Consider the following 27,260-nt stretch of genomic DNA (forward strand, 5'->3'; position numbering starts at 1 on the left):
ATTCCGAGTTCTAGCTCAGAGTAGGAGCTCCTAATTCTAAGTTCAATTGAGAGCTCTGGCGCCTGGCGGAGCTGTGGGTGAATTAGAGCTTCGGGCTCAAGATCACTCTTAAATATCAGGCCCATGGTTGGGTCTTCCTGCTCAATTCCAATTGACAGATCCTTCTAGGCCTAACTGTTGAACCAGTCAATGTGTAAGCTCCGCTCTCGGAATAGAAGCTCAGCTGGCGCACACCCAGTTGTAGAGTGGATTTGGGTGTTCATAGCAAGCACTACTTCAAGTAGCCCATTCTTCCATTCTATAGACCCATGATCCATTTTCCATGCCTAGAGCTTATTCTAAACTACTCCATTTGCCTGCTCAACTAGGCCTTGCGTTTGTAGTGATCATAGTGCTCTATTTACCACCTAAATTCCATACTTCCGTAGTAGAATAAGGAGAGCCCCTTTAAATTCCTTCCCATTATCAGCTTACATAATCTTAGGAGGTAAGAAAGCTGTAATGAATTAAGTAAAGCAGTCTAAAATTAGCTCTACGTGCTTGCTTTTTAATGGGTAAAGCTATGTATACTTTAAGAAGTGATCCTTTATATATAGAATCCATTTATACTACCTTAACGGCTCGTGGTACATGTTAATTAGGTTGATTTAAACCCTCTCCTACACCTGTCTACTTATAATAGGGACTAATGGAGCTTTTGTAGTATTTAGTCGGTTTAAGGTGTAATTCTTAGACTGTTTAAGTATAAACTCTACATCCTCTCGCTTTATTCTATAGTACTATTACTCAATTATAGGCTATACCTTATTCTAGCCTATGTGTAGAAGCTTAAGGTGCTCTTCTATAATAACATTAAAGACCTCTGCTTTCTAAACCATATATCAAGCGTTTAAGTACCGTACGTTACTCTTTCTATAGAGCTTATTATCTATAAGCTCAAAATTAGACTACGTACGATGCTTAAGAGCCTTTGCTTCTTTATGTGTTACTTTAAAAGCAGCTAGGTTCTGTAGTATTATGCATATACGCTCCTATTTATCATATGAGAGCTGCTCACGATTGTAGTAAGTTGTACTACTTATATAGGCTTTAAAGGCAGTACGCACATCGTTCGGAAATGGATTAATTGAAGTAATAGTAGCCATAATTGCGTATATAGGTGTATAATATGAAGCTTCAATACTCTATTCTACTATTCTAACTACCCCGCTCCTTGGCAGGTTGGCGGTTGGGCCGGCCGAACCACCAACCCAAAAGTTGGTGGTTGGGCCGGCCAGTTGGCCAACCAGAATAGTTGGTGGTTGGGCCGGAACACATACAAGCGAGCAGGACACCCTGACCAAAACGCGTAGATGATTAAACCAGAAAGGAAAGGTCTTGGATTTATGAAAAAGCTAGCTGCTATCGCTTTTGCGCCAAGACCACGACCAAAAACATCCGTAGTTGTCAGCCTTCCGCCTTCCCTGCTCCCGCTCTGAGACCATCGCGGCTTTTACCTGCCTGCCTCAAGACCAACACTTCTCCACTTGTGGCGGCGACTATTGAAGCGGCCTAAGGGCGCTTAAAAAAGCAGAACAATTGATTGATTTATGAAATCTGCCTCGGGTGTTCCAAATGGCCGCATCCTGTGTGCCGCCGCCTGGAGGGTTCCCGGGGTTCCTACCGCCACACAGGGTTGGGGGTTTCCGCCGCCGCAGGGGGTTGTTAGGGGCCGCCAGACCACCAACAGAGGGGAGGACGAGAGGGATGCGAGGTTGCAGGGACGGAATGGTTTTAGTGACCAGAGATAGGGTTGTAGATTAGGTAGGGGAAATGGCGTTTTTATGCTGCTGCTAGGATGGAGTTGGGGTGCGGGGTTTTAGTTTTTTGCGAAAGGTGAGGGGGTTTTAAGGGAGGGTAGCAGAGAGGGGCTGATGTTATACTTGTACGAGATGCGGATACAGATGGTGCTAGGCTAAACAGGAAATAGGATTGTAGTAGGCGTAGGCACTCGCTCCATGCCTTCTTAAGATTCCGAGTAATGAATGGGAATGAATGGCACTTTCATAACGAATCCATATTGTTACACTGATTTCGTTATCCTGCTCCGAATCTCTGTTATGGCCGTCGAAAAACACCCAATGAGCATTGACTATCCCGAAACGTGATACCCTACCAACTTTTAACGATGATCATAAGAGTCGGATAGAAACCTGTACCTAGGCCCTTTGGCTTTTTGGATAGCTTACAGTATCTCATTATAGCAATGCCATAATTACTATCCTGTATTGTTATCGGTTACGGGACAAGATGTCCAAACACTCCTTTCACGATGCCCATGGAGAGATGGCCAATTATTCTGCCTCCCGCCCACAAGAGGCATCTCTCTCGCCCTCTCTTACACGCATTTCTGCCCCACCTCTAATGGCAGGCGGAGTTGAGACGTTTCGTCGCACATTTGGAGATTCGAAGCCACCTGATATATCCCGTAAGGTCTCTGCATGTGCGGCGTGCCGGAAACAGAAGGTAAGCAAAAGGCCGAAAAACTCGCAGAGCGTACTCGAGGAGGAACAAAGACACGTGACCTCGCACGAACACGAAAACAGATGAGATGCTGATTGAAACAATAGATAAAATGTCACATGAGAAATTCTGAGCCTCCGTGTATAAGATGCCGGAAGCGTGGCTTGCCGTGTACAATTAATAGGAGTTTACAGATGTTGTTGGAGAGCGATGAGGTGTAAGCTACTCTTTTACGCCCTCAATTCCATTATTAAGATGCTTCTTTCTTTTCTGCCCAAAATGGATAATAATAGGAGCTGATATTGCTAATTAGTTGGAAAGATCGACTTGGCTTGAAGATGCAGAGAATGGAAGCAGCAATGAAGATGCTAGCTGAGAAACTCGCCATGCCTGAGCTTCTTCTATTTGTTGAAGATGAAAATGGAGATCTAATAGATCAAGAAACTACTGGCGATGACAGAGGAGGAATTAGTGCACCAATCAATTTCGTCAATATTGGGAACAAGTCGAAGAATGGGCTAGCTGCTAAATCCCCAGATATCACTCCAGCATCAGTACCAGCTTCATGCTTGCCGGAAATTACGGAACGATCTTCTACAGGTATCCTCACCGCAGATACTGGGACAGAAATGGACTTGGTTACTCGTGGTATAGTTTCGATTCGAGAAGCTGACGATCTCTTCAACATGTACCACGATCAACTAGATCACTACGTATATCGGATTATTCCTAACCACAGCACTCTTGCGAGCGTGAGGAAGGGATCGCCTCTATTGACAGCTGCGATATGCACTGTCAGTTCATTACATCATCGTCCATTGCGCCCGCTCTTTAATTGTTGTTATAAAGAATTCGTTCGTTTGTGTGCTATAAATGCGTTCTCAAGAAAGAATACGTTGGACGATATACGAGCTCTTTGCATTGGCGCGTTTTGGCTTGATGAAGTATCGTGGATTCTTGTTGGGATGGGTGAGTTTACCGCCATTACAATACCTAATGAAGCTTTCTAATGATTTTACAGCCGTGCGAATTGCAGCAGAGAAGCAACTCCACCGTGCATTCATGCATATTACAGAAAATGATCCCACCTACTACCTCCAAGCCCGCCTTTACTATCTCGTATATGTCTGCGACCACCACTTCTCGATCCCTTATGGCCGTACTCCCATGACAGGAGAATACGAAGCTATTCACTCTACCTCAAGCCTCCTTGGTTTCGCAGATGCTACCGAAGACGACGCAAGACTCATTAGTCAAGTAGATTTATGGTCGACTGCGAGCCGCATCTTCTTGACCTTTGGCACTAACATCTCTCTACCTATTCCAACGAACACGATAAGTCAGCTCCGGCGATTCAATATCACCCTTGATACCTGGCGTGCGGATTGGAATGAGAGATTTGTGCATAATAATCATGTCGGAAACTATCCGCGTAAAGGCGTAGGACTCCATTACCATTTCTTAAAATTGTATCTTTGCTCACATGCCTTCCGTGGCGTGCGGAAAGCACCCAACACACTCCAAGCACTATCTCCGGAGCTGAGGGAGATTGCCGAAATGGCTGTAGCATCGGCAACGTATATTCTACGGACAGTCAATGCTGACGTGGAGTGGCAAGGCTACCTAAACGGGCTGCCACTATATTTCGATACAATGATCGCCTTCGCAGCCGTATTTCTTATCAAGACGGCAACTGAGTACAGCGGTACTGTAAAGGTTGATACTGCGGAGTTGCTAGCTTTGGTAGAGGAAAACATGCTTGTTTTGCAAGAAGTCGGTAGGGGAATGTCAGAGAACCATCTTGTAGCAAGGATCGGCGAGGCTATTAAATTGCTGATTGAGCGCCTTAAAACGGCCGGAGAAATGTCTCTGGGCGAGGACAAAGCACCTGATGGCGGGGTAGGAGATACTGCGGTGCAAGCGCTTTATATGCAGGATTGTGCAATGGCCGATGAGTTTGACTGGGTAAATGGCACATTTACTGGTTCGGCACTGCAGGGTTACGATTTATTATCACCGCACAACATGCCCTCTGGATTTGAAGACTGGACATTTGGGGTTGGAGACCAAGGAAGTGGAGTTCCCAGATAGAAATAGCCAGATTTTATAAGTCTATAATGACGTTAATAAGAGCACATTTGGCTCCCTGTGTGGACTTCCGTGCACCCTTGACAAAGCACCATACAAATTTGAGTGCACAGGAAAGCTGCACTATCAATTATTCTGTAGTTAAGCCTAGTGAAATCCACAAACACCCTTTCCTCTGCGGCTAATCGCCGTTACAACTGTTCTTCTTCCTCCCCTCTCCTACGTTTAGCGTCAAAGTAAATAATTACTCAGGGTAACTCCAACTTAAAAGATGTTAACTTACGTAGATTGCTTGTCTTGTTGTTTTTAAAGGCGTTAAGTTTGCGTTTATGAAGCTACTGTCTTCGCGTACTTTGCTAGCTAAATACTACAGTCTATAAACGCTTTTATACAATTTCCCTTTGTAAAAGTTTGGGTTTGAATCATAGGTAAGTCCCCGAAAAAAGAAATAAAATTATAGTCTACATTAGAGTCTGCACCCTTATCAAGTGTATACAATCCCAAATATCAATAGCAATTTTGCAAAGTCCTCTGTGTGTTTCCCTCGATTCATTCATTGCCTTTTATCTTTCCAAATAACCCCGAAACACACGCAGCACTTATACCATAACCTCACTCTCCTGAGCGACAGCATCTTGTTTTGAGAATGGTGCCGCAAAGCCATATCTCTTCCAGCCTACTTCATATTCCTCCCCGGCAACGCGCTCTTCGAGAAGTTAGCATCCTGGACTAGTGACGTCAAAAGTTAAAGCGATTAAGATATGACTAACCATGATCCGGAGGGAAAACAACACGTCTGTCAATGTAGTACTTTTCTCTGAGATCTGGTCCATCTGCTGCAGAGTGATATGTTGCGTAGACCATAGTGCGCGACTCTGGGGTCCGGTTTGCAAAAGACCGATGAGCAAGGTGGGAGCCGAAGAAAACAATATCGCCTTTACGGATATATCAGTAAGACAAGTTAGGACTGGAAGACGGACAACGTCTATGTACCTGCTTCAAGTGGTACAAGTACCCACTCGTGACTGTTTTCCCAGTCTGGATGTATTCTCCCAGCGTGGATAAAATCAACCTTCATGCGGTGCGATCCTGGCACGACTTGTAAACATCCATTTTCTGGCGTTGCGGCGTTGACGGCGAGATTCGCCGTTGTATGCTCGATTTCTCCGATGTGGTCATAGGCTGGGGCATCGAGGTGGGCAAGGAATCCATTGCCAAAGCCGCTCTTGTAGTTAATCTTGTCCTTGAAAAGAAGCATCTCCTAGGCTTGGAGTTAGCAAATTTAAATCTGGTTACTCTTGTATGTAGAAGTTATGACTTACGCCTCTAGTGAGCTGCGCAATAACACCCCTCAGATTCTCTCCACAGAGTAATGCCTTGAACTTAGGATGGTAATCCACGAAGTTCTCTGTGCGCATAAGTTGTCTCTCGCCATTTTCGTTTATCTCGTCATATGGCATCCATTTGCCTTTCTCTCGTGGCCAGCTTTGCACCTCTTTCGACCAAGCTTGGAGTTCTTCTCCGGTCACAAGATTGTGTTCTCCGGCGCGGATGAGCAGATAGCCATCGCTATTGTACTGAGCCACCTGCTCTGGAGAGACAACGTATTTGTGCATTGTAAAAATAGTCGCGACGAATTGGTAACGTTACGAAAGGACGGGTAGATTGAAACGGGATAAGGGAAAGAATAGTGTTAAAGAATTGATGTAGAAAAGAAAGGAGATATCGCAGGCCAAACCTTGGCTCTTTCTATAATTGCTTGGATACTCTAAAGGTTGTCCACATATCACGTGCATCTCGGACTTCTTTCCGACAAACGTGCGACTACAACTAGTTCAAGTAGTGCGGGGAACCTTATCTTATTCCCACCACTATCGAACGTCGATCTCAGACGTTCTCTTGGAAAAGGCACGTTGTTGAGTAAATCAATGGTTATACGGGTGCACGGATGTGAATTCGCATTTTTAGTGTTGCGGTATAACCTAGACTTGCGGACCTTACAACGTGTATTTATAAGCATTAATCCTTGTTGTAAACAGGCCCCCGGAGCCCCACGACCCCCGTAGTCCCCAGCTAGGCTCCCCACGACAACTCCATTAATAGCTGAGTCGCTAATACACGTGGCGTATCGACTTGTGGGTGGATGATGTTCGTGTTGACGCAGATGATGTGATAGAGCTGAATCTCGGTGGGAAGTCCGTCGTGGACTGAACCACCGACAAACGCTGATCCTATGTGCCTCAGGTAAGTAGAAGAAGGATACATATCGAATAACAACAAAAGAAACATACTTCTGCGACTTTCTTTCTCTCACATTCATCTTTTTGTCACTCAATCATTACGAATATGCTAGTCGCAGCCCCAACGCCGGTCGAAGCTCGCGCTAACGAGATCATCACAACTCTCTTCACATTTATTGAAGATCAGGAAAAGACCGAATACCTAGGCGAAAGAGTGTCACAGCTGCAGCATTCGCTTCAAGCCGCACATCTGGCCCGCCAGTCCGATGCTGATAATGAAACAATTCTCGGAGCATTACTACACGACGTCGGGCGATTTATCCCCACCCTTCACTCCCAGATGCCAAAAATGATCGCCCCAGATGGTGAATATGTGGGGCGCGCAAGCCATGAAATTTTTGGAGAGAGATATCTAAGGCAATTGGGTTTCAGTGATAAGATTTGCCAGTTGGTAGGCGCTCATGTGATGGCTAAGAGATATCTCACTGCTGTCAGAGAGGGGTATTATGAGAGCCTTAGTGAGACGAGTAAAAAGACTCTTAAGTTCCAGGTAAGTTTATTTACTCTTCTTCTCGTTGAAGAAGCACTAAGTTATACAGGGTGGAATTTTCAACGACGCACAAGTTGCTGAAGCACGGAAAGATTCTCTGTTAGAAGAGAAATTGGCTGTGCGAGTTTGGGACGACCTGGCGAAAGATCCAGATATGATTGTCGAGCCTATCTCATTTTATAAGGACATGGCTGTGCAGTCATTAATCAATAGTCTACAAAGCCCCGTCGCATAGGGTTGTATAGTCAAAAAATTTAAATCAATCACTTTTATAAGTTCTTAAAACAAGTGTCGTTGATGGTTGTAATCAGCTGTTCTTGGCAGCCTTCTGTTAGCGGCCCCATATCGGCGCCCTGGTGCAATGTGAAAACGGGGCAGCCGTTGTAATCGAAGAACAGGCTGCCAAACTTTCTGCCAAACAGCTATCCAAAATGTTCGTATTTTCTGAGTCATGGGTTGAAACTCCACTCACTAGCTTCATGGTAATAGAGTAGAACTTTAGTCAGGAGGGGGTTGACAAGTGGTTCGGAAACTCACTTGTCCCGGTAGATGCCGCAAGCGCTGGCTAAATGTGTATATATATGTGTGTATGAGCTGCACTGCACTGCTGGCTGCAGACAAAATGACTTCTCGTAGGTTGGAAATTGTTATCAATAGTGCAAATGCTGATTGTGTTTCAGACCTCTCGTCATATGTGACTGTTCACTCGAGAACATATGCTCTTCCAAAACAGCCAACCGTGGCCGTATGCATCGATGGCTTCGATCCAGAATACCTAGCGCAAGGGATCGCTGATGGTATCCTTCCAAATCTGGCCTATTTCATTCACCACGGATTCCACACCACTGCAAAGAGTTGCATGCCTTCATTCACCAATCCCAACAATGTCTCTATTATTACTGGTGTCTCGGCCTCTATCCACGGCATAGCTGGAAATTTTTACCTCGACCCAGTCAATCACGAAGAGAAGATGATAGCCGATGCAACTCTCCTCCGTGGCCCTACAATCCTCCAACAGTTGTCAAAGCGCGGCGTCAGGGTAGTAGCAATTACGGCGAAAGACAAGCTCCGCCGCATCCTCTCGCACGGTCTGGAGAATGCAATCTGTTTCTCTGCCGAATTCGCCGGCGAAGCTACTATCGAGACTAATGGCATCACTGGTGTTGAAGAATGGATCGGCAGAAAAGCACCACTGCAATATTCTGGCGATCTGTCACTGTACGTCCTAGATGCAGGTGTCAAATTCATCGAAGAAGACCGTACCGATTTCATGTACCTCACGCTGTCGGATTTCATCCAGCATAAACACGCGCCTGGTGATAAAGATGCGAACGAGTTCATGTCTGCCCTAGACCAGCGCATTGGCAGGCTGGCACAGCTCGGCGCCATTGTTGCTGTCACCGGGGACCATGGCATGAGCGACAAGAGCCTCGAAGATGGGACACCAAACGTTTTATACCTGCAAGAGCGCCTGGAAGGGAGATTTGGCCGAGGCAGCGCACGAGTAATCTGTCCTATCACGGACCCTTTCGTACGACATCACGGCGCACTAGGCTCATTTGTGCGGGTGTACGCCAAATCTGCCTCTGATGTGTCTTCAATGCTGTCCTTTATTAAGTCCCTTTCTGGAGTTGCTCTTGCGCTTTCAGCGGCAGAGGCTGCTGAATCTTTAGAGTTACCACTTGATCGCGAAGGAGATATTGTAGTCGTGGCAGTGAAGAACGCCGTCATTGGATCGAAAAAGGAAGAACATGACCTATCAAATTTGGGAGAACACAGATTGCGCTCCCATGGTGGTTTATCGGAACAAGATGTGCCAATACTGATGTCCATACCATTGGGCAGCCAGCTAGCTGAAGGAAAAGCAACATGGAGAAATTTTGATATCTTTGATTTAGTTCTAAATTCGCAGACCTAATTAGCGTACTGCCTAGGAATATTTTCTTATAGAGCAATGAACAATTGATAAGGGTCCCTTTGGTATGAACTGTACTTTTGGTATACTTCGCGATTAATATGATAGATCTCTCTAGTAGAAACTCTGGCATAAGTAGAAGGTGAGATTGGAGCTAACAGCAGCATATTCCTCTATAAATGTATAAACATTCGTCTTCATAATTATTGTCAGATTGTCACTGTCTATTTAATTGTTAAACTATTCATAAGTTTAGCCAATGTAATAGGTATATAGTGGTTACTGTGGTTGGTGGAAAGTGCATAGGCGTGCACTTTTTGCAGTTTGAAAACCAAAGATAGATAGTACATGGCGCCCGTCCCATCGAGTATGTATTCGAGTTAATCGGTAATCGGGAACGGTACGTGCACTGGCGTGTCACCTAAAAAGTTTAAATCCCACGCTGCGAAATTATTGGGTCTGGTGTAATTTCGGTATTTGCCTTGTTGCCCAGGAACGCTATTGTGGGTTATGGCTGCGTTAGCCTTGCTTTGGTTTCTCTTAGTAATGTCTTAACCAACCCCTATCGCTCTTCTCTCCGGCCCCTCGCGAGCTCCACCGAAATTGCCCAACGACGTTATGCAAATAATTACTGATGTGGCTCCCTTACGACGTCGTAAACACGTGGCATCTTTGGTCGGCAGAACGCCCTAAATCCATAATAAATACACGTGCGAACATCGATCGCAGTGTTAGGCACCAGCTGCTTAGCTTGGTAAGAAGTATAATGTCGTTGAACGTCGGGCTTCACGCCGACTCGGAGGCACATAGCTGCTACCAATTATTGTGAGTATGTATTAAAGGCATTAACGATAGAGGTCGTTTTGCGATCAAGTAGGAAAACAGGATCGACAAGCTGCTCTTACAAACTGCCTTCGTCTCAATATTTTCACCATGAGTGCTCACCTCGAGACAGCGCCGCTGGCGACTAAGGCCCGTACATCATGGCTGCAGAACATCAAGTTCTTTGCCCTAGCTGGAACCGGTTTCTTTTCTGATGGTTATCTGAATATTACTATGGGTCTAGGTGAGTTAGGATGGTCAACACTTCAAAGCAATGTTAACAGTATTGTAGTTGTTCCTATGATCGGTCTCATTTATTTCAAGGACTCTGGCTCTGTTGTCAAGTCTTCCCAAAGCGATGCCATGAAGGGTTCCCTATCTCTCGGCATGGTATTTGGCCAAGTCGGCAGTGGTATCCTTGGCGATGCCATTGGAAGACATAAGATCTACGGCAAGGAGCTTATTTTGACTATCTTTGGAACGCTCATGGTTATTGTTGCCCCGCCATATATGACTCACGAGGGTATCGTGGTCTGGGTTTGTATTTGGCGTGCTTTTACTGGAATTGGTATTGGCGCAGGTTCGTTATATAAAATTCTCGACAGACAGCATTCACTAATACGGCATTAGACTATCCAATGTCAGCAACTTTATCATCGGAGAACAAACCAGTCAAATCCAGGGCGGTGCTCGTTTCTGGTGTATTCTCTAATTATGGTCTTGGAAGTTTCTCTGCTTCGATAGTCTACCTCGTTTTGATTGTCGCTTTCAAGTCTGCCATCGAAAATAACATTGATCGTGTCCAGTGGGTGTGGAGATTGCTCTTGGGAATTGGAATTATTCCAGCAGCAGCAACACTCTATGGTCGCCTACGCATGAAAGAAACAGTTCCATATCAGAAGTGTAAGTGTACACGTTTATCTTTATACAAGGCTCATTTGGCTGACACAGTCTAGATGTCGAAACGCGAGACGGCCGTGGCGAAACAATCAGAAAGGATCTCTATAATCAATGGGTGGATTTCAAGGAATATTTCTCTGTTCCATTGCATGCGAGAACTCTCTTCGCTACATGTTGCACCTGGTTTCTCTTGTGAGTTCATTTCGAAATGTGCCTATACTACACTAGTGAACGAACTAATAGTCAAAAAGTGACATCGCATTTTACGGAATCAATCTCAACCAATCTCTCATCCTAAGCAGCATCGGTTACGGCGCGGGCAAGACGCACTGGCAAACACTTTATAATACAGCTATTGGAAACATTATTGTTGCGGCCGCTGTATGTGTCTTCCCATTACAAACGAAATACCTCCAGTTTAAGTAATTAACATGAAGTCTAGGGCTTCCTTCCTGGTTATTACGCTGCAATTCCACTCCTTGATATACTCGGTCGCGTTCGTCAACAGTGGATTGGATGTTGCCTTGTCGCCACTCTTTACGCCATTTGGGCCGGTGTGGCAAACATCACCAGTGCTGGCGGTCTCATTGCGCTCTTCACATTATCTCAGGTAGGTTTTCAAGCTCATGGTACAAACCAGACTGCCCTATCTACCTCTCCATATAACTCAGCATCGTTCTGCTAACACTTTGGTCTTAGTTCTTTCTCAATGCTGGCCCAGCAACCACGACGTTCCTCATTCCCGTCGAGGTCTTCCCAACTCGAGTCCGTGCAACCGCCCACGGCATATCAGCTGCAGTTGGCAAATGTGGAGCCATACTCACAACCTTTGCTTTCGGCACAATTACCGCAAAGATTGGACTTCGGGGTGTCTTGGGATTGTTCAGTGGCATCTTGTTCCTCACTGCTTTGCTCACTCTCTGGATTCCTGAGTCGAAGGACAAGACTCTAGAACAGATTGAGAATGGTGATATCTATGGTGGCAACGAATGGGTAGGCTGGAGCACTAAGGATGCGAAGGCCATTACGGCTTTAGAGACGAGCGAGACGAGCACAGCGACCAATTCCTTCTGTAGTGCTGACAACAAAAGACCTGTTGTTAAGAGGAAAGATGTACAAATCGAGGATAAGAGATAATCAGCGTGGGTAGATATAGAGGCTGAGTTATAAGAGATACCTTTTGGAATTTACATTTTGGAAAGGGGCACTAGCAGGCTAGCACGATTATTAACTTCATACCGATATGTTGTAAAAAGAAACTGCTAGGCTGGTGATGTCTTTGATGAGTATTCTAAGACTTGCTGCTGTAGTCACTCTACCCATGAAGGTGTTATTAGCTCGTTACACAAGAGAGTCGCATGAGAAGGAGTAAAAATAAACTCCCGTTCCAAATCGCAAGCTGGATAAAGCACTTATCCCACGGCTCTAAAAATAACCAACGCCATGCTTGGGCTAAGGGCCGCCTGGACCCAAGAGATAAAGATATAGCTTGGACAGCTACTGGATGTATTTTTGTCAACCGAATAATCGCATGTCACAGACGCAAGAGAGAAATCTACTGCCGCATACCCAGTCATACCTAGATATAGAGATTAGTAGGACGTTCTTGCTTGGATCTCAAGCTCTTGTTTTATCAATTCTCCTCAAACGTGGCTAGGGACTACTAGATATGCAACAGGACTCTATGTTTTGTCTTCTTCCAGAAGACATAATTATTAAACTAGGACAGAATTCTGAAGATCCAAAGCTAGAGTTGCTTCCGTTATATCACCTTCAAGCAAGGAGCTTGATAAATATGGGAAAGAGCGGGAAAGCTGTGGAGCTAATTGAGCACGTAGTTAATATCCGAGAATCTACAGTAGCTCAGGATCACCCAGATCGGATTGTGTTACAGTATGTGCTTTCTTGTGCTTATCAGGCTAATGGAAAAGTCAGAGAGGCTAAAGAGCTGCCTAAACAGAAAACTGAATCCTAGAATTAGAAACCTACTGAGAACGCATAACAGTCTAGGATCCAGAAACTAAAATGTGATGTCCTGTTGATTAGTGAAGAAATATCTGCTAACACATGTAAACGGGAGAAAAATTAACTAAATTAGGACATAATTACCATGGTACAGCTGTAAAGTACACTAACAAACACGTCTAGATAGACAAAATTGATGCAGTCATGTTTAATTATGTCCGTATCCAGCAAGAACTCCGTGAGGTTGCCCTCGAAAACAAATAGTTTGCCATGTGTGGCATTAGTGCTTAAAATATCCCCCTGCGCCATGGAAAGGAAACCTTGTTGTTTTTAGTTCGTATGTTGATGTGTAGGCTTTGGTTGGAACGAGTACCTGAGCAAGGGGGAAATAGTTAAATGGGTGGCTTAACTTATCAGCGATAAGAGTAAGATGGCACGATTATTTATCCGCCACAACATTCTTACCGCCGACGGGCCGCAGGGGTATCATTCAGCCCATGCAGGGTAAATCAGGCGATGAGAGATTAGCGAGTCAGGGGAGAATCCGGGGTACGCCGAGTAATCCTAGCGGTGAGTTAATAGGGCACGAAGACCGAAAGGGAAAACTTAATCCTTCGAAGCCCCAGAATGCTCTCGGGTCTCTCAAAACCATTGGATCTGCTTACAGGAGAGCCAGTCTAAGCGGATCGGCGCGGTGTGTTTGCACATCACGCAGCACACGGGATTGGGTCGAATGGCCATCGGGCAAAGGGAATAGACGTGGGCTTACTCTCATAAATTGCTATCCACAGCATCCGAAAGACGCGTACGCTGACTCATTATCGACTTCAGTGCACTCAACATACCACATACTTACATTACTTGGTATACCTTGTCCCTATTATGCCGTAGCCATTGTATACCAAATATAGTATTCGTATATGGTTGTGGCTTCTACCTATACCCACCTTTTTCCCCCCTTTTCCGCGGCTGAGGCTGATGGACCTGGATTGTACATAAGCCACACTTTATTCCTGCCACGCGATCATTTATAGCCTCATAAGCCAGCCCTTAATCACTTACGAGAGACCGGCAACAATCAGGCCGCTGTTACCAAGCTTATCATGGAGGATCTCTAAATCCGCGGCTTGAGAGGTAAAAATAAACCTCACATACTGCGCGCCTGCTTGGCCATCTTATTACGGAACAAACATTGCCCCGTGCTGATGATATTGAGGAAGTGGTAATGCCAACAAGACGGAGATGGATAGATATAAAAGGAGGCGGTTTCCCCGTCTAATTTCACAATCATCATCCTCTTCCATTCACAACATCTTCAGACTCACCAGCTTTTCAACAACCCAAACCAGCCATCAAAATGCAGATCTCCCTTTCCACCGCCACCGCCCTCCTCCTCCTCCCTCTCGGCATCCTCGCCTCGCCCGCCCCAGTTCCCGTTGCTGAGGACGTGGCCGTGCCTGATGACCTTGAGCTCGAGGCGAGGGATGCCAATCCCGGAGAACTCTTCAAGCGTAACGTTCTTTGCAAGATCACCGGTTCTTCCGCAACCGTGAATTGCCGCAGCGGTCCCGGCACGGGATACTCGGTTATTGCCACGGTGAAGAAGGGCAGTTACTACAGCTTCGGTTGCTACAAGACAGGAACCTGTGTCAGTGGAAACTGGTGAGTTGTGCAATACCTAGCCTCTTTACTCACGCCAGCGACCGCAGGGATACATGATTGCTAATTGATTGATTAAAGCACCTGGGATAGAATTTTCTGGGATGGCAAATCCTGCTATGTCAGTGGATACTACACTGATAGCGCGTGCTCTGCTTGTGAGTTTACATTGTTTGTCCCACTTCAAAGGTTTTGTTGTTGACCCAATGCCACGACAGCTGCCCTTGGAAAGTGTTAAATTGGCATATTCAATCACGCGTTTCTGATGTTATGAAGTTACGCAATGTTATTATGACTTGGGGATGGACGCGTGTTGCTCATGTGGACCTTTAGTGGACGGCTTATCTTTCAGCATAGTCATCTTTCAACCTTTTGATTGTGCTTGCTAGGTTGTGGTGGAAGATGACTTATATAACTTTAAATTGACAAAATTACAGGCTGGTTTAACATAATTCTCTAGCGATATTCACAGTAGTGTAAGGAGCAATCGTGACATATTTTATATCTAATAGTATGTCACATAGAGCGCCAGTTCATTATATACCATAAGAAGTCACGATATATGGCTCAGTCCTCAAAGCGAGACTTGATGAAACGAATATAAAATAGTTTACAAAACAGCCGCTATCGCTAAAAATCTATCACCGAATCTATATACATGAATGAGACTACTCGACCCTAGGCCGGATATCCATTTCCTCCCTTTCCAAACCCCAGCAAATGTGGGATGGATCAGCGACTATCTAGCGCTTATAGCTTAACAGCTCTAGCATGGCGTCTGCGGCCTCCAGCAGCATTCTTGACACCGTTTGTGAACCAGCTAACCACATCATCGAAGGTGGCTCCGCTTGGTAGCGGCTTTGCAGATGCGGTCACAGTAACGGTGACGGTGGTAGCCGGGGCGGCGACTGTGACGGTGGCGCCCGCGGAAGTCACAGTGACAGTTGCAGCGGCACTGCAGGCGGAGGTTGTCTCGGGGAGTGGGATAACGGTCACGATGCGGGTGACGGGCTCTTCATCACCTTGGCCGGGGGCGACAACGACAGGCGCGGAAGTTATAGTTGGGAGCTCAGGTGTGTCGACAGAGTCGTCTGGGACAACAGGAGAGATGGTAGTCGTAGTTGGGACTGCAGGTACAGTAGAGTTGGAAAATGGGAATGGTGCGCCGGTGGTGGTAGTTGGGGCGATGGTAGTTGGGGCAGCGATGGTGGACGGGGTGTCAACGGTGGTTGGGGCGGCGACGGCAGTTGAAGAGCCCTCCACTGGAGCTGGGGCAGCGCCGCTGTTGTAGAGTGCTGGGCCAGGGATGGCATACGAAGTCAGGGTCTTGTAGATGTCGATGAGGATGCCAGCGTCAGTGCTCTTATAGAGTTCCGTGCCTGCAACTCCAGCGGGCTTTGCGGTTCCGGAACCGGTGACGACGAGGTTGATGCACTGGGGGTAATTCTGTGCGCCATTCGCATCATAAGCAGAGTGCAGTGCAATGATCTCGTGACGGAGCACGTAGTTGCCTGGTGCGATGTCGGCGGGAATCGTGGCAACCCAGGTGTTGGAGTTCGCAATGAGCTTATCAGAGGCCCAGTTACCAGGTGCATTTGACCCATCGATTAGACCTTCCTCGCCGATCTTGAAGAATTTTAGGGCAGTCTTGTCGACAGTTTCGCAGGCGCCGTTGCAGGAGGCGAGATAGTCAATGACTGGGCCTTTGTGAGACTCTGGCCATGGTGTCCATTGGAGCTCGACGGTGCTACCGGCGGCCACAGTGATGGAAGTGCCGGCATTGGTTGCGCCAACGTGGCAAATGATATCATTGTTCTGGAACTTGTCGGGGCCAACAAAACCATTGTCTAAATCTTGGGGAATCGACCAGCCGGCAACAACAGGAGGTGGGTTGGAGAATTGGAAGGATGGGCTGTAGCCAGTGTTGCTAAGAGGTGTTAGTTTTCCAGAAACAGTATTCATAGAAAGGATATGGTTACAGTTTGCCATTGACAACAATCCCTGAGACCGTGCCATGGGCAGATACGGATGATAGCAGAGCAAAGGCGCTCGCGGCGAAGGCGACTGATGAGAAAGTCATTTTAAACGAGTTAGGCTCTGTCAAAGAGTGTGATATTTTGTAGAATGAGTGTATGTAGTATTGCTTCAGTCAATGAAGAAGTGCACTTAAAAGATGGAAATTGAGCAAGAGGCTCGAAAGATAGAAAGGAAGAATGAATGAAGGTAAAAGACTCTGTCTCTGAATAGATAGAGAAGAGAAGACAGCAACAAAGAGCAGAAGAGAGTACTTATACCATCGTGGCCCAGACGAATGTTAGACAGGCCTCTTCAAGTAAATAATTCCTCGCCACTTACTTACTGTACTTTCCCCTCAATATAAAACGGGGCGGCAAACTAGCCAACCGGGTCGCATCCTGTCGCGCCTCCAACAATCCCCACCTTCCTGCAGAGGAGATTGAAGGATAAGGGCAAGTAGTGTTAGGGTTATCTGAAGTTAAGTGCAAGAGGCTCTTCCAGAACCCCACTATCATCGTGGTGTGCAGTTCTGTGAAACGCCGCGCATCCACTGGCGTTGTCAGACCGTCAGTGCGTTCGCGGCGGTAATTAAATTCGAACATTTTATCTCTTGGCTCTCAAGGTTCACGTGGGGGTTGATGCGCTATGCCACACTATAGACAGTATATTATTCGCGCGAACAGAGCCGCCCAGACGGAAGGAGATTCACCGAAATGGGAGAGGAGATGAGGCTGGACCCGACGAAGTGGTGGGTGGATATGTTGTAGCATCTGCGATAGTACTTCGGACTTCGCTTGCAAATGCGTAGGAAATAAGTCGGTATGGTGCAGAGGGTAGTGTCTCTAATAAATTAAAAAACCAGGCTTCGACTTACCTCAGCTGTGTACAACTCTTCACTATGCAGGAAAAATCAAATGATCGAATTTGTTCCTCACCACAACGCACTAACCTATGGTACAATATACAAAACGAGATTGACCATTGCCATTGTAGTGAGAGTCTCTGAGCGATCTTGTAACATGAGATGTTTCGCGTGAGAAGAGCTAGTCCATAGGCTAAAATAACGAAGGAAGTTGTGACGTCATCGTACGTCTGACATGGGACGAAGCTCAACCTTCAATTGGAATACGACGATCCTCAAAGAATCCATGTCCATAAACTATGGTATTTGGAAGAATCCGTTTGACCTCCAAGTATTCAGCTAATCAACTACACACGGTCAAGCTGACGACGAGGGCAATGACAGGCCGCCACAGCCCCATCGAGCCTCAGCGCGTCGACGCCCCGCTAACACGGTCTGCGACCTTCTTAGTCGTCTCCGTTGCCAACAGCCCCTCCGCGATCCGGACTATTCGCTCCACACTCGCGAGTGTCGACGACCTCACTAAGAACGTCGCCATCCGCGATCTCAAAGCCCAGTTCGCATGTACCGTCGGCATAGGCAGTGATGCCTGGGACCGTGTCACCAGTCTTCCACGGCCGGCTGAGCTGCACCCCTTTATAACCGTTAAGGGTGCGGTCCACAGCGCTATCGCGACGCCTGGCGATTTGTTCTTCCATATACGCTCAGACCGGCAAGATTTGTGCTTTGAGTTCGAGCGGCAGCTGTTGGACCTTCTAGGCGACTCTGTTGCAGTTATCGACGAGACCATCGGCTTCCGCTACTTTGATGTACGCGATCTGCTAGGATTTGTCGATGGCACGGCTAATCCTGCTGGTCCTGCTATTGGCGCCTCGACCCTTGTCGCTGACGAGGATGCATCCGCCGAGGGAGGCAGCTATATCGTCGTGCAGAAGTATATACATGACCTTAAAGGATGGCGTGCGCTCCCAGCCGAGACGCAGGAAGCCATCATTGGCCGCACGAAACTAGATAACATCGAGCTTGACGATGCAGAGGCTGGAAAGCAGTGCAGTCACAAGACTCTGACTACAATCGAGGACGAGAAAGGCGATGAGCATGAGATCCTCCGTGACAATATGCCGTTCGGGTCCCCTGGCGCAGGAGAGTTCGGGACATACTTCATCGGGTACTCGCGGCGCCTATGGGTCATCGAGCAGATGATGCAGCGCATGTTTATCGGGGATCCCCCTGGGCTACACGACCGTATACTTAACTTCTCGAAACCGGTGACGGGCACAACATTTTTCGCGCCATCCGCTACCCTGCTCGCGAGCCTTGATCCTAGCGATTAAGGGCGTAGGGGAGGGTCTAGATGAAATCTCTGTAAATGGGGTGTTACTCACTTAGTTGTAAATACATCAGTTGAACGGTTTTTTACTCACACGAATGTACTCACAGTGTAGTATAAAATAAACCAAATGAATGATTTTTCAACGTGGTGTTGTACTTTATTACTCTTCACTGTTCAGGAAGCACTCAGTGTAGTACAAGGTAGTATTCGGAATAAAAGCGGCCGGGACAGACGGAGATGAGGCTGGACCCGACATGGTTGGTGTGTGGATATGTTATATCTCAATGAGTTGGCCCCTGAAAAATGCAAATAAAAATGGAAAAATTACCTTCCGATGAGGCACCGCCATATATTCACCATAATTGAACACCTTTTCTGACTTTGGCGCCATCTTACACCCTTTTTTTGGTTTGCTTTTAAACACCGGAATTGTAGGGATCTCTAGCCAAATGTTGGCACCACAGTTTCGGGGACTAGAAGCCGCAACTAAATGTGTCTTTTTATTAAATATATTTTATACATAAAGACGGGATAACTAGGTAATAACTGTTTGATTCTACGGGGGCTGAGATGCCTCCACGTTCTTGAGCCAGACTGTTCTGTTGAAAGGGGAGGATGCCACCATTGGGCGAGAAGGCTATGAGCCTAACCAAGATTGCATGCCCTTCGAGCATCAATAGGGCAATGCCTACTGTGTGTAGTCCCCAACCAAACCCGTCAACAATCTATCAATCCCATCCGACATGCTAATATCATTAATATCCGCCATCCACTGGACCAGGTCCCCTTGGTCCAGGCCATCCGAGGGTGCCAAAGACGCCGGCTCCACCCACCATTCATTGTTCTTATCCACCATCATAGTCCTTGTACGACTAGCAAGTGCTTCAAAGATATCCCGGTACGGCGCAGCGCCCTTCCACCGCTCAGCCATCACCACGAGAACAATTGTGCAGTCCGAACATGTACTGCTTAAGTTATCATGTCGGACTGCTTCGCGGACGGCAGGCGAGGTCCACAGGCAGTGTAGATATGTCAGTCCGGCCATGAATAGGCAGTGTAAAGCTCCCCAGGTATAATTCACCGATCTGCCGATATATTGTCGTCTGAAGCCGTGACAGATGTTCTCGGCTGCGTGTAGGCATTCCATGAATACGTTATCTGCAGCGCCTTTACTGTCCATTAGTTGACTCCTGTAGAGGAGGAGAATAGAATAGTTGTAATTGTTATCAAACCAGTCTCGGCTCGCGAATATTGATAGCGCATCACCAACCCGAGGTGGTATAGGGGGGGCGGATGCAAGCCAGTCTTCTAGCTCAGCGCGGAGTTTCTCGGTACAGGTATCGGAAGGATCGGTGGGACTGGTGCGTGTGGTGTCAGAGTAGAGATAGGTGTGGATACGAGCCCACAGGCATCGAAGACGTATAACATGAATTGCGACAGACATCGTTGTTGGTGGGTCGCTAGATGAGCGACGGGGTATCCCACAAATCCCGGCGCTGGTGATATCTACATCATTGATATCCGTGGGAAACTGTGTTAAAATTGATTAGATGAGAGTTCCAACTAATTTGGGTTCGTTTTCTAAGTACCTCCGCGTCGACCTCTTGGAGAGGCACACCTAATGGCCGTCCAAGTGAAGTGGCGGCAGCACAATCTATCCCATACGCACACCAAAATACCCTCTTTCGAAGCTCAAGGCGGAGCGGGTCAGAAGTGGATGAGAACTTTTTTGAGTTACGATGGTAGCCGAGCTCGATGCACTGTCGTAGTGCGAGTCCTGATAGTTTCCTATTTCTATATCAGTGAAGCTCTGATTAAATCAAGCGTGGTGGGAGCTATTTACCAAATCGATGGGCCTGCAGGAGATCGGAGTGAATACATTGCACAACATAGTATTGCTTGAATAGATTCTAGATTATCAAGTGACATCACATGGCTAATGTAGATCTGTGCAGAGGCATATAGTTGCTAATAGCATGTAAGCATAGTTGTCAATAACGGTGCAGGTGACTAGTAGGACTAACCTGTGGTAAGGAACCAGAGTTTGGCAAGAGCAGAGCGCTAATGGCATAAACCTATAATATTTAAATATGAGTTTGCAGGTATTGAGTTCCTAACTTACCATATTCACAAAGAACAAAGAAATAGGGTCAAAGCTGAACGCATCCGTAGCTTCGGGTTCCCCAATCAGTTTCATCTCCCAATGTCTAAACGTCGGCTCATGCAAGAATGGATACTGAGGGTGAATATTCTGGAAGTAAGCATTGCTAAGCGCGATGCCGGCTTCATAGCTTGGCAAAGGACATGGGGAAAGCAGATCCATAGGACCTTCAGAAAGACCAAATGTAGTGGGGGGGTTGCCAGAAGCGCCTTCTCGAAGGGACGAGTTGATTATACGCGAAAAGGCAAAGGTAGATGATGAGCCTAGGTACTGCGGTTCTGCTCCTGCGGCGTAGTGCAAGTTTAGCATCCCAACCTTGGAAGCTAAATCGCTTACTGCGTTGTCTTCCTCCTTCGATTTGAAACCAGTTGGTCGGCTGTCATCCTCGCTGGTTATCTGAGCCCTCATGGAAGCACCTTGCTGCATCTGCTGAAGGAGGCCCTCGAGGAGAGCAACGCGGTCTTCTAAAGTGTCCGTATAATTTCGTGGCTGGTGCCGCTTCGTTGACGGATCTTCTACGAGGCATGCTAGAGTACATAATGAGCGACAACATGTGAGTGGTATAGAAACTAAGTCTCACTTAGACCATGTTTGTCACAATTGGCACATGCTGGCACCTGTGCATCGCACTGCACCAATCAATCAGCCGAATTCTCTTCAACTTGTCAATCCTAGCCATGATTCCCCTTACCTTGAGTTTTCTTTCCTTACAGTTAATACAAGCGACTTGTATTCTGCTCCCAGGTACGCGTGAGCGTGGGGCGCCTTCAGATGTCCGCTTCTTGCGGCTGTTTTGCTGCATGGTAACCCTTAAAGCCAAGAATCTAATTGAAGCGACTCATTAAATGTAGTGGGGAGGTTAAGGACTTTATATAGAGAATTAGACTGCCAATGTCATCCTGTTGATAGGCTATCGCCCCCCCATTTTCTTATCATTTGCGGGGTGTCCCATTCGTAGATGGCCCTAAACGCGGGGTACCCCAGTCGGAGATGGCCCCGAAGTAGTTTCAACCTCGGGCGCATCAGGTAGTTAACATTCATCTCACACTTAATCAGCACCTATATTAAGAAAATCAAGAATTGTAAACAAGCTACCTCTACAATTGAATTAATAGTATGATTTTCGCCACACGAAACCCAGTATACAGGCCAGTTACACTAGAAATAGAATGGAGGTTTGCGAGTTCATCGGCTCTGTATATCGACAGCAATATATTTATTTCATTATCCTACGAGCTTTACTATTGTAGGCCGATCTAATTTAGACCCGGAGCTTGCTGTCTTCCACCATCTCGTTCTCTCTAATACTAGATCTCATAGTTAGCATGACAAACAGATCATGACCCTTCCCCCACCACCAGCAAAATATATCCTCACCTTGGCTTATCTAGGTTTCCCTCCCCGCCCTCATCACTATCAATGCCCAGTGGCCGATTCAGCCTTCTAAATGCGTTGAACCACGGCCCCTTAAACAAGGCGTCAATTTCCTCCACACTCAGACCAGCGATCTCAGGGACCATCAGGTACGCATAGCATAGCGAGATGAAGCACCAGCAGGCGAAGAAAAGAAAAGCTCCCCAGTTGTCAGTCTTCGCAAGAAGTGATGGCAGGCCGTACTGGAAGCCATAGATGAATAGCCAGTGGAACGTCGCTCCTAGTGCGCCGCCGAAAGAGCGGATTCTATCGGGCCAAAGCTCTGCACCGAAGACGTAGGGGAGGATGAGGAGACCTTTGTGAGGAAGACATGATTAGCAAGAACGCTAGGAAATTAGGAAGTGGTTGTCTCAGGCTTACCGACCGCATACCCAAATGCGTGTATGAAGATGGCCGCGATGGCCGCCTCTGACGAAGCAAAGTTGGCAGCGTTCTGTTGTTTGAACTTGATGTACACCCCAATATAAATGTCCGATATCATTTGCAAGGTGATTCCTACAAACAGTGATTTCCGCCGGCCCAAGGCATCGATGAAGAAGAAAGAAGCAATCAGACAGAAAAAGAGCTTCGACATTGCGTACATGCCGCTGAGAAACAAACTCCGTTTGGTATCGCCGCCTAAACCCATAATACTCAGGATTGGCACGAAGTAGGAGGTGATCGAATTTGCACCAGATAGCTGCGCGAGCGCATATGAGACGAGGACTTGCTGCAGACGGCGCAAGTTGGACCTCCTTGTGAATGTCTCCTTGACGATATCAATGAACCTTGGAGGTCCATCTTCCTCGGAGCCACCCCTCGATTTATTGATGGAATCTTCAATACTTCTAATTTCCATCGCCACGCGAGGATGGTCAGAAGGCAAGCCACGGAGTTTGACCAGGGTTCGGATGCCCTCCTCGCGCAGACCAACTAGGAAGAGCCATCTGGGTGATTCGCAAAGAAAGAAGCTCGCGATGATGAGCAGTAGCATAAATATGCACGGTGCGAAGAACACAGTCTGATACTGTAGTCTGCTCACGGGGATATGGGAGTAGGCTCCATAGACGCAGAAGACTGAAACGAACAGCGACAGGCCCATGGCGACACTGAACCACGCACTGAGGAGACCGCGGATTTCCATTGGTGCAATTTCCACAATTGCCATAGGTCCGATGACCGTGAGAGCTCCGATGCCCATCCCGGAGATAATTCGAGATGCATGTAGACCTGACAGCCCAGGGGAAAAACAGGCGACGAGTTGCCCAATAGTCCAGATCACGATATAGAGGCGGTAGGACCATAACCGACCGATGCGGTCGTTAATGAAGAATGATAAAGCTGCACCCATAGCATAACCAATGTACACGAGGGAGACAAAGTTCTTGATTTGCTTTGCGTTTGCCCCGGAGCTAATGTGGAATTGCTGTTGGAATCCAGGCAAAGAGGGGATGACGGACGCCGAACCTTGGTCCCAGGCTTTCAAGGGGTTGTTAGCAAATTCTCTATTTGCAAATATCCCGTAGATTGAGAATATAGTGATGCTTACTCGCAGGAATAGCAGACATAGCAAAAAGGATCGCAGAAAGGATCACATTGCGATTAAAGATCACCTCTCGGGGCGCACTTCGAATTGCTTTTCCATAATTTGCCAGAGGCGATCGGAGGAAAACTTCTTTGACGCCCATCTTTGCGTTTTGAGCCTTTGTACAAATTGTCGTCACATGGTAGGGATTCCATGGTATTTATCTCCGAGGACGCATCCTCATCTGGAAACTGATTGAAGTTGCTCGGAATCTCCCTTGGACTTTTTGAGAGCTATTCCCCGCGTGAGCACGGGTCACCAAGCTAGTAGGCGGGATTTCAACGTCGCTACTCGGATTCTTCCGAGTCAGCCAATCAGTCGAATGACCCCATTCGGCCTGCTCCCTAGTTTCTTAGCTAGACCCATGATTCTTTGTTAGCTACCTCTCGTTTCTCGGGATCCTACGAGAAGATTGGCATCTAAGAAAGATGCGACTCAGGGCAGCATTGCTATTATAATAGTAATGCTGCTCCTAGCCAAACTTCAACAACCTTTGGCTCTCTCAATCTTTTCTAACTTCTCGGTTGTTTCAAAATGGTATCCTCCGATTCCAAAATCATCATCGTCGGCGCTGGAGTGTTTGGGCTAAGCACCGCCCTATGGCTCGCCCGCGATGGTTACAAGGACATCACCGTTTTCGATCGCTGTTCTTTCGATAAGAATTTCTACAACCCTTCAAATGGCTGTGACGGAGCTTCCGCAGACATCAACAAAGTCTTTCGAATGGCATATGGAGAGAAACTAGAGTAAGAACTTTAGCTCCCTAAACCATTCCTATAATTCGAGCTACTACTAAAACCGACTCTGTTCTTAGCTACCAGAATCTCGCCATCGAGGCAAGAGATACATGGCTCTCCTGGAACAAGGAGATAGCAGAAAGCGTTGCTGCTGATCTTCCTCCCGGTCTCACTCCCGAGGATAAACTCCTTCATATCTGTGGATGTTATTTTGTTGCCGAAGGCAGGAAGTTGCACGATTTCTATGCGGAGAGTTTGGATACGATGGAGAAGACGGCGCCGGAGATGCGGAAGATGCAATTCGTCAAGGTATTGAACTCTGATGGGTCGACCGCATTAGATACTCCAGCTAATCATTCACACCTATAGGGACACGAAGAGGATAAAGAGGCCCTACGCAGAATAAGCCGGAAGTGGGTCGAAAAGTACCACGTTATCGATGGGATCAATGGCGGCGACACAAATGGATTCATCGATATCAATGGTGGAATCACTATCGCCGACAAGGTAACTGACCTAGAGACCCCCCCCTTGAAATGTGCTAACAAATGGAATCATTTAAGGCCTGTGTCTACGCACGATTTCTATGCGTCCAAGCCGGCGTCAAGTTTATTCTCGGCGACCCCCAGGGCAAGCTTGAGACTCTGATTACCGCGCACAATGGTCCGGAAAGGAAGGTGGCTGGGATTAAAACGTGTGATGGCCAGACTCACTCTGGTGATCTTGTGATAGTTGCTGGTACCACTCTCTCTCTCTCCCGTCGATTACGGCCTCCGTTTAATAATGCTAATGCCTGTCTGCAGCTGGCAGCTGGACAGCCTCAATCATTCCGGAGGCGCATCGAGTTGTAGAGGCCACGGCCGGCACTGTCGCGTTTATCGACATCCCACGGGATCGGCAGGATCTGTGGGATAGATTCCATCCCGATAATTATCCCGTCTGGTCTTATAGAAGGGGGGAAGGTGATGAGTGAGTTTCTCCTCCTCAGAAGAAGTAGGTCGCGTGCTAATGAACGTTCGTTCAGGTACTACCAAGGAGGGAGCTTTCCCATCACCAAAGAAGGGCGACTGAAATTTGGCTTCCGCGGGCGCAAGGTAAGTCGATTGGTGGGTTGTTCTGCTGCTGAACAGGAGGAGGTGCTGATTACTTGCGGCGGCGCAGTTCACCAATTTCCAAGACCATCCTACTGAACCAAATCTCCGCATCTCGACTCCGAGAACGAAGTACACGAAGGAGCCTATAAACACCGTGCCGCTCTATGGCCTTAAGCTCATGAAAGAGATTATAGCCCAAGCTTTGCCTGAGTTGGTGGAATTTGGATTTACTGATAGCAGAGTACGTATACCTATCCCTCAAAGCTGCCTTAGGATGAACTGACATCCTATAGTTATGTTGGTACACAGATAGCATCGACAATGATGTAAGTAAATGCTACACTTCAGTATCAAACATATTACTTACGTTTTAGTATGTCATCGACTATGTCCCCGGCTACTCAGACTCTCTTTTCATCTGCACAGGAGGATCGTAAGTGCTTCCCCCCGCCCTCCTCGACTAAGACTACCATCTAATATACTCCCACAGCGGCCACGGCTTCAAATTTCTCCCCGTGCTCGGCAGAGTAAGTTGGCCTGTCTCTATAACGGCAGTTTATAAGGGCTAATGCGGGTCGTTGGGTCTCTAGCACGTCAAAGCCCAAATTGAACGCAACCCGGATAACTTCACGTCGTTGTGGAAGTGGCGTGTTGTCGAGGAAGGGAAATCGAACAACGGGCTGGAGCAAGGAGAGACGGGTCCGAGAGAGATGTCCAGGCTTGAAATGGCTGAGCGTGCGTCCCCAATCCTCATATAAGATAACGAGTACTGATAGATCCTTTTTCTTCAGCTGAAGATTTCAAGATCAAACAGGCGGGTTCTAAACTGTAGGAGGTGGACATCAATGTAGTTCTTAACATATTACAATAGAGCATATCAACCTAATCCTTTGCCGCAACAATTATCGACCCCCCCCGCAAAAGAGCCGTGTTGGGTCGAATGGAAACAAACCGCTCGCAGGCCATGGCGCGGAGATATTTCCCTCCATGAACGCTCTTTCGCTTCCAGAACTGCTTACAGATGTGAAATTCTCCCTACCACTGTAATAGTAACTCATCTAGTCATTCCGCTTCATCACGATCTGCAAGAAGTTCAAATGAACGATTTTCGCCATCCCACCCACCTTCAAATCTAGACCTCTCCACGTCAACGCACTTACCATGCGCCCTATGAACGAATTTTCCCTCTACCGCACGCAACCCACAAAAAAACCACTTGTCACCAAAAAGAAGCCTCGAATCAGATCCGCGGACGGCAGATCACCATGGTGAGACATCATCCCCACTGTGATGAGGATATCGCATCACATCTGCATCTTCGGTTCCTGTCCAATGTGCGGGTGCCGAAGTCGCCGAATCCACCACCCCACTGATGTGTACTGTGAAATACTTCCTGTAGGTCACTGCAGAGTGTGTGT

At 47.1% G+C, this 27,260-nt stretch overlaps 12 protein-coding genes across 12 annotated transcripts; 8 read left to right on the forward strand and 4 right to left on the reverse strand.

Annotated features, from left to right (window-relative positions):
* The first annotated feature begins 2,184 nt into the window (after window positions 1-2,184).
* VE01_06972 (uncharacterized protein) lies at window positions 2,185-4,635 on the forward strand. The gene is made up of 4 exons (XM_018276409.2): window positions 2,185-2,505; window positions 2,610-2,719; window positions 2,816-3,471; window positions 3,524-4,635. Exons 1-4 carry the CDS (start codon window positions 2,290-2,292, stop codon window positions 4,591-4,593), a joined length of 2,052 nt encoding a protein of 683 aa, XP_018127937.2. The 5' UTR covers window positions 2,185-2,289; the 3' UTR covers window positions 4,594-4,635.
* A 290-nt stretch (window positions 4,636-4,925) lies between these two features.
* Window positions 4,926-6,549, reverse strand: VE01_06973 (uncharacterized protein). Its single transcript, XM_018276410.2, has 4 exons — window positions 5,913-6,549; window positions 5,584-5,851; window positions 5,361-5,525; window positions 4,926-5,296 (listed from the first exon to the last, which is right to left on the reverse strand). Exons 1-4 carry the CDS (start codon window positions 6,204-6,206, stop codon window positions 5,190-5,192), a joined length of 834 nt encoding a protein of 277 aa, XP_018127936.1. The 5' UTR covers window positions 6,207-6,549; the 3' UTR covers window positions 4,926-5,189.
* Window positions 6,550-6,567: 18 nt separating this feature from the next.
* On the forward strand, window positions 6,568-7,644 carry VE01_06974 (uncharacterized protein). Its single transcript, XM_018276411.2, has 2 exons — window positions 6,568-7,380; window positions 7,430-7,644. Exons 1-2 carry the CDS (start codon window positions 6,937-6,939, stop codon window positions 7,613-7,615), a joined length of 630 nt encoding a protein of 209 aa, XP_018127935.1. The 5' UTR covers window positions 6,568-6,936; the 3' UTR covers window positions 7,616-7,644.
* Window positions 7,645-8,002: 358 nt separating this feature from the next.
* On the forward strand, window positions 8,003-9,352 carry VE01_06975 (uncharacterized protein; the record flags this gene model as incomplete). The annotated part of the gene is made up of 2 exons (XM_018276412.2): window positions 8,003-8,012; window positions 8,061-9,352. 2 exons carry the CDS (start codon window positions 8,003-8,005, stop codon window positions 9,296-9,298), a joined length of 1,248 nt encoding a protein of 415 aa, XP_018127934.1. The 3' UTR covers window positions 9,299-9,352.
* A 411-nt stretch (window positions 9,353-9,763) lies between these two features.
* On the forward strand, window positions 9,764-12,540 carry PHO84 (Inorganic phosphate transporter pho84). Its single transcript, XM_018276413.2, has 7 exons — window positions 9,764-10,361; window positions 10,410-10,697; window positions 10,748-11,020; window positions 11,074-11,209; window positions 11,269-11,398; window positions 11,460-11,627; window positions 11,717-12,540. Exons 1-7 carry the CDS (start codon window positions 10,229-10,231, stop codon window positions 12,152-12,154), a joined length of 1,566 nt encoding a protein of 521 aa, XP_018127933.1. The 5' UTR covers window positions 9,764-10,228; the 3' UTR covers window positions 12,155-12,540.
* Window positions 12,541-12,545: 5 nt separating this feature from the next.
* Window positions 12,546-13,010, forward strand: VE01_10811 (uncharacterized protein). Its single transcript, XM_059464261.1, has one exon. The coding sequence runs from the start codon at window positions 12,687-12,689 to the stop codon at window positions 12,990-12,992; it is 306 nt and encodes a 101-aa protein (XP_059320244.1). The 5' UTR covers window positions 12,546-12,686; the 3' UTR covers window positions 12,993-13,010.
* Window positions 13,011-14,247: 1,237 nt separating this feature from the next.
* Window positions 14,248-14,879, forward strand: VE01_06977 (uncharacterized protein; the record flags this gene model as incomplete). Its single annotated transcript, XM_018276414.2, has 3 exons — window positions 14,248-14,644; window positions 14,723-14,799; window positions 14,860-14,879. Exons 1-3 carry the CDS (start codon window positions 14,340-14,342, stop codon window positions 14,877-14,879), a joined length of 402 nt encoding a protein of 133 aa, XP_018127932.1. The 5' UTR covers window positions 14,248-14,339.
* Window positions 14,880-15,261: 382 nt separating this feature from the next.
* Window positions 15,262-16,966, reverse strand: VE01_06978 (uncharacterized protein). The gene is made up of 2 exons (XM_018276415.2): window positions 16,621-16,966; window positions 15,262-16,568 (listed from the first exon to the last, which is right to left on the reverse strand). The coding sequence occupies exons 1-2, from the start codon at window positions 16,719-16,721 to the stop codon at window positions 15,392-15,394; spliced, it is 1,278 nt and encodes a 425-aa protein (XP_018127941.1). The 5' UTR covers window positions 16,722-16,966; the 3' UTR covers window positions 15,262-15,391.
* Window positions 16,967-17,807: 841 nt separating this feature from the next.
* VE01_06979 (uncharacterized protein) lies at window positions 17,808-19,464 on the forward strand. The gene has a single exon (XM_018276416.2). It carries the CDS (start codon window positions 17,819-17,821, stop codon window positions 18,851-18,853), a length of 1,035 nt encoding a protein of 344 aa, XP_018127940.1. The 5' UTR covers window positions 17,808-17,818; the 3' UTR covers window positions 18,854-19,464.
* VE01_06980 (uncharacterized protein) lies at window positions 19,388-21,836 on the reverse strand. Its single transcript, XM_018276417.2, has 7 exons — window positions 21,705-21,836; window positions 21,594-21,642; window positions 20,975-21,540; window positions 20,877-20,927; window positions 20,696-20,820; window positions 20,442-20,640; window positions 19,388-20,383 (listed from the first exon to the last, which is right to left on the reverse strand). The coding sequence occupies exons 1-7, from the start codon at window positions 21,813-21,815 to the stop codon at window positions 19,541-19,543; spliced, it is 1,944 nt and encodes a 647-aa protein (XP_018127841.1). The 5' UTR covers window positions 21,816-21,836; the 3' UTR covers window positions 19,388-19,540.
* A 369-nt stretch (window positions 21,837-22,205) lies between these two features.
* Window positions 22,206-24,561, reverse strand: VE01_06981 (uncharacterized protein). Its single transcript, XM_018276418.2, has 4 exons — window positions 23,976-24,561; window positions 22,808-23,905; window positions 22,391-22,742; window positions 22,206-22,320 (listed from the first exon to the last, which is right to left on the reverse strand). Exons 1-4 carry the CDS (start codon window positions 24,112-24,114, stop codon window positions 22,275-22,277), a joined length of 1,635 nt encoding a protein of 544 aa, XP_018127842.1. The 5' UTR covers window positions 24,115-24,561; the 3' UTR covers window positions 22,206-22,274.
* On the forward strand, window positions 24,338-26,739 carry VE01_06982 (uncharacterized protein). The gene is made up of 12 exons (XM_018276419.2): window positions 24,338-24,757; window positions 24,826-25,057; window positions 25,118-25,255; window positions 25,312-25,486; window positions 25,552-25,717; window positions 25,773-25,842; window positions 25,910-26,083; window positions 26,136-26,168; window positions 26,217-26,275; window positions 26,333-26,369; window positions 26,433-26,577; window positions 26,634-26,739. Exons 1-12 carry the CDS (start codon window positions 24,546-24,548, stop codon window positions 26,672-26,674), a joined length of 1,482 nt encoding a protein of 493 aa, XP_018127839.1. The 5' UTR covers window positions 24,338-24,545; the 3' UTR covers window positions 26,675-26,739.
* The last annotated feature ends 521 nt before the right edge of the window (window positions 26,740-27,260 follow it).

Source organism: Pseudogymnoascus verrucosus, assembly GCF_001662655.1.
Source record: "Pseudogymnoascus verrucosus strain UAMH 10579 unplaced genomic scaffold scaffold_41, whole genome shotgun sequence".
Classification (NCBI taxonomy): domain Eukaryota; kingdom Fungi; phylum Ascomycota; class Leotiomycetes; order Thelebolales; family Thelebolaceae; genus Pseudogymnoascus; species Pseudogymnoascus verrucosus.

What these genes read in the sequence shown, in the direction of transcription:
- VE01_06982 (XM_018276419.2), top strand. Translation starts at nt 24,546, where the DNA reads ATGGTATCCTCCGATTCCAAAATCATCATCGTCGGCGCTGGAGTGTTT. An exon ending in TTGGATTTACTGATAGCAGA is followed by an intron (nt 26,084 to 26,135) that starts GTACGTATACCT and finishes GACATCCTATAG; the next exon opens with TTATGTTGGTACACAGATAG. An exon ending in CAGGCTTGAAATGGCTGAGC is followed by an intron (nt 26,578 to 26,633) that starts GTGCGTCCCCAA and finishes CTTTTTCTTCAG; the next exon opens with CTGAAGATTTCAAGATCAAA.
- VE01_06980 (XM_018276417.2), bottom strand. Translation starts at nt 21,815, where the DNA reads ATGCAGCAAAACAGCCGCAAGAAGCGGACATCTGAAGGCGCCCCACGC. An exon ending in TTGTGACAAACATGGTCTAA is followed by an intron (nt 21,541 to 21,593) that starts GTGAGACTTAGT and finishes TATGTACTCTAG; the next exon opens with CATGCCTCGTAGAAGATCCG. An exon ending in TCCAAGAGGTCGACGCGGAG is followed by an intron (nt 20,384 to 20,441) that starts GTACTTAGAAAA and finishes ATTTTAACACAG; the next exon opens with TTTCCCACGGATATCAATGA.
- VE01_06978 (XM_018276415.2), bottom strand. Translation starts at nt 16,721, where the DNA reads ATGACTTTCTCATCAGTCGCCTTCGCCGCGAGCGCCTTTGCTCTGCTA. An exon ending in ATTGTTGTCAATGGCAAACT is followed by an intron (nt 16,569 to 16,620) that starts GTAACCATATCC and finishes AACACCTCTTAG; the next exon opens with CAACACTGGCTACAGCCCAT.
- VE01_06974 (XM_018276411.2), top strand. Translation starts at nt 6,937, where the DNA reads ATGCTAGTCGCAGCCCCAACGCCGGTCGAAGCTCGCGCTAACGAGATC. An exon ending in AAAAGACTCTTAAGTTCCAG is followed by an intron (nt 7,381 to 7,429) that starts GTAAGTTTATTT and finishes TAAGTTATACAG; the next exon opens with GGTGGAATTTTCAACGACGC.
- PHO84 (XM_018276413.2), top strand. Translation starts at nt 10,229, where the DNA reads ATGAGTGCTCACCTCGAGACAGCGCCGCTGGCGACTAAGGCCCGTACA. An exon ending in TGTTGCACCTGGTTTCTCTT is followed by an intron (nt 11,210 to 11,268) that starts GTGAGTTCATTT and finishes ATAGTCAAAAAG; the next exon opens with TGACATCGCATTTTACGGAA. An exon ending in ACATTATTGTTGCGGCCGCT is followed by an intron (nt 11,399 to 11,459) that starts GTATGTGTCTTC and finishes CATGAAGTCTAG; the next exon opens with GGCTTCCTTCCTGGTTATTA.
- VE01_10811 (XM_059464261.1), top strand. Translation starts at nt 12,687, where the DNA reads ATGCAACAGGACTCTATGTTTTGTCTTCTTCCAGAAGACATAATTATT.
- VE01_06981 (XM_018276418.2), bottom strand. Translation starts at nt 24,114, where the DNA reads ATGGGCGTCAAAGAAGTTTTCCTCCGATCGCCTCTGGCAAATTATGGA. An exon ending in CGCATTTGGGTATGCGGTCG is followed by an intron (nt 22,743 to 22,807) that starts GTAAGCCTGAGA and finishes TTCCTCACAAAG; the next exon opens with GTCTCCTCATCCTCCCCTAC. An exon ending in GGAAACCTAGATAAGCCAAG is followed by an intron (nt 22,321 to 22,390) that starts GTGAGGATATAT and finishes TATGAGATCTAG; the next exon opens with TATTAGAGAGAACGAGATGG.
- VE01_06979 (XM_018276416.2), top strand. Translation starts at nt 17,819, where the DNA reads ATGGTATTTGGAAGAATCCGTTTGACCTCCAAGTATTCAGCTAATCAA.
- VE01_06973 (XM_018276410.2), bottom strand. Translation starts at nt 6,206, where the DNA reads ATGCACAAATACGTTGTCTCTCCAGAGCAGGTGGCTCAGTACAATAGC. An exon ending in ACTTGTACCACTTGAAGCAG is followed by an intron (nt 5,526 to 5,583) that starts GTACATAGACGT and finishes ATATCCGTAAAG; the next exon opens with GCGATATTGTTTTCTTCGGC. An exon ending in TGTTTTCCCTCCGGATCATG is followed by an intron (nt 5,297 to 5,360) that starts GTTAGTCATATC and finishes AACTTCTCGAAG; the next exon opens with AGCGCGTTGCCGGGGAGGAA.
- VE01_06972 (XM_018276409.2), top strand. Translation starts at nt 2,290, where the DNA reads ATGTCCAAACACTCCTTTCACGATGCCCATGGAGAGATGGCCAATTAT. An exon ending in TTGTTGGAGAGCGATGAGGT is followed by an intron (nt 2,720 to 2,815) that starts GTAAGCTACTCT and finishes ATTGCTAATTAG; the next exon opens with TTGGAAAGATCGACTTGGCT. An exon ending in GTGGATTCTTGTTGGGATGG is followed by an intron (nt 3,472 to 3,523) that starts GTGAGTTTACCG and finishes ATGATTTTACAG; the next exon opens with CCGTGCGAATTGCAGCAGAG.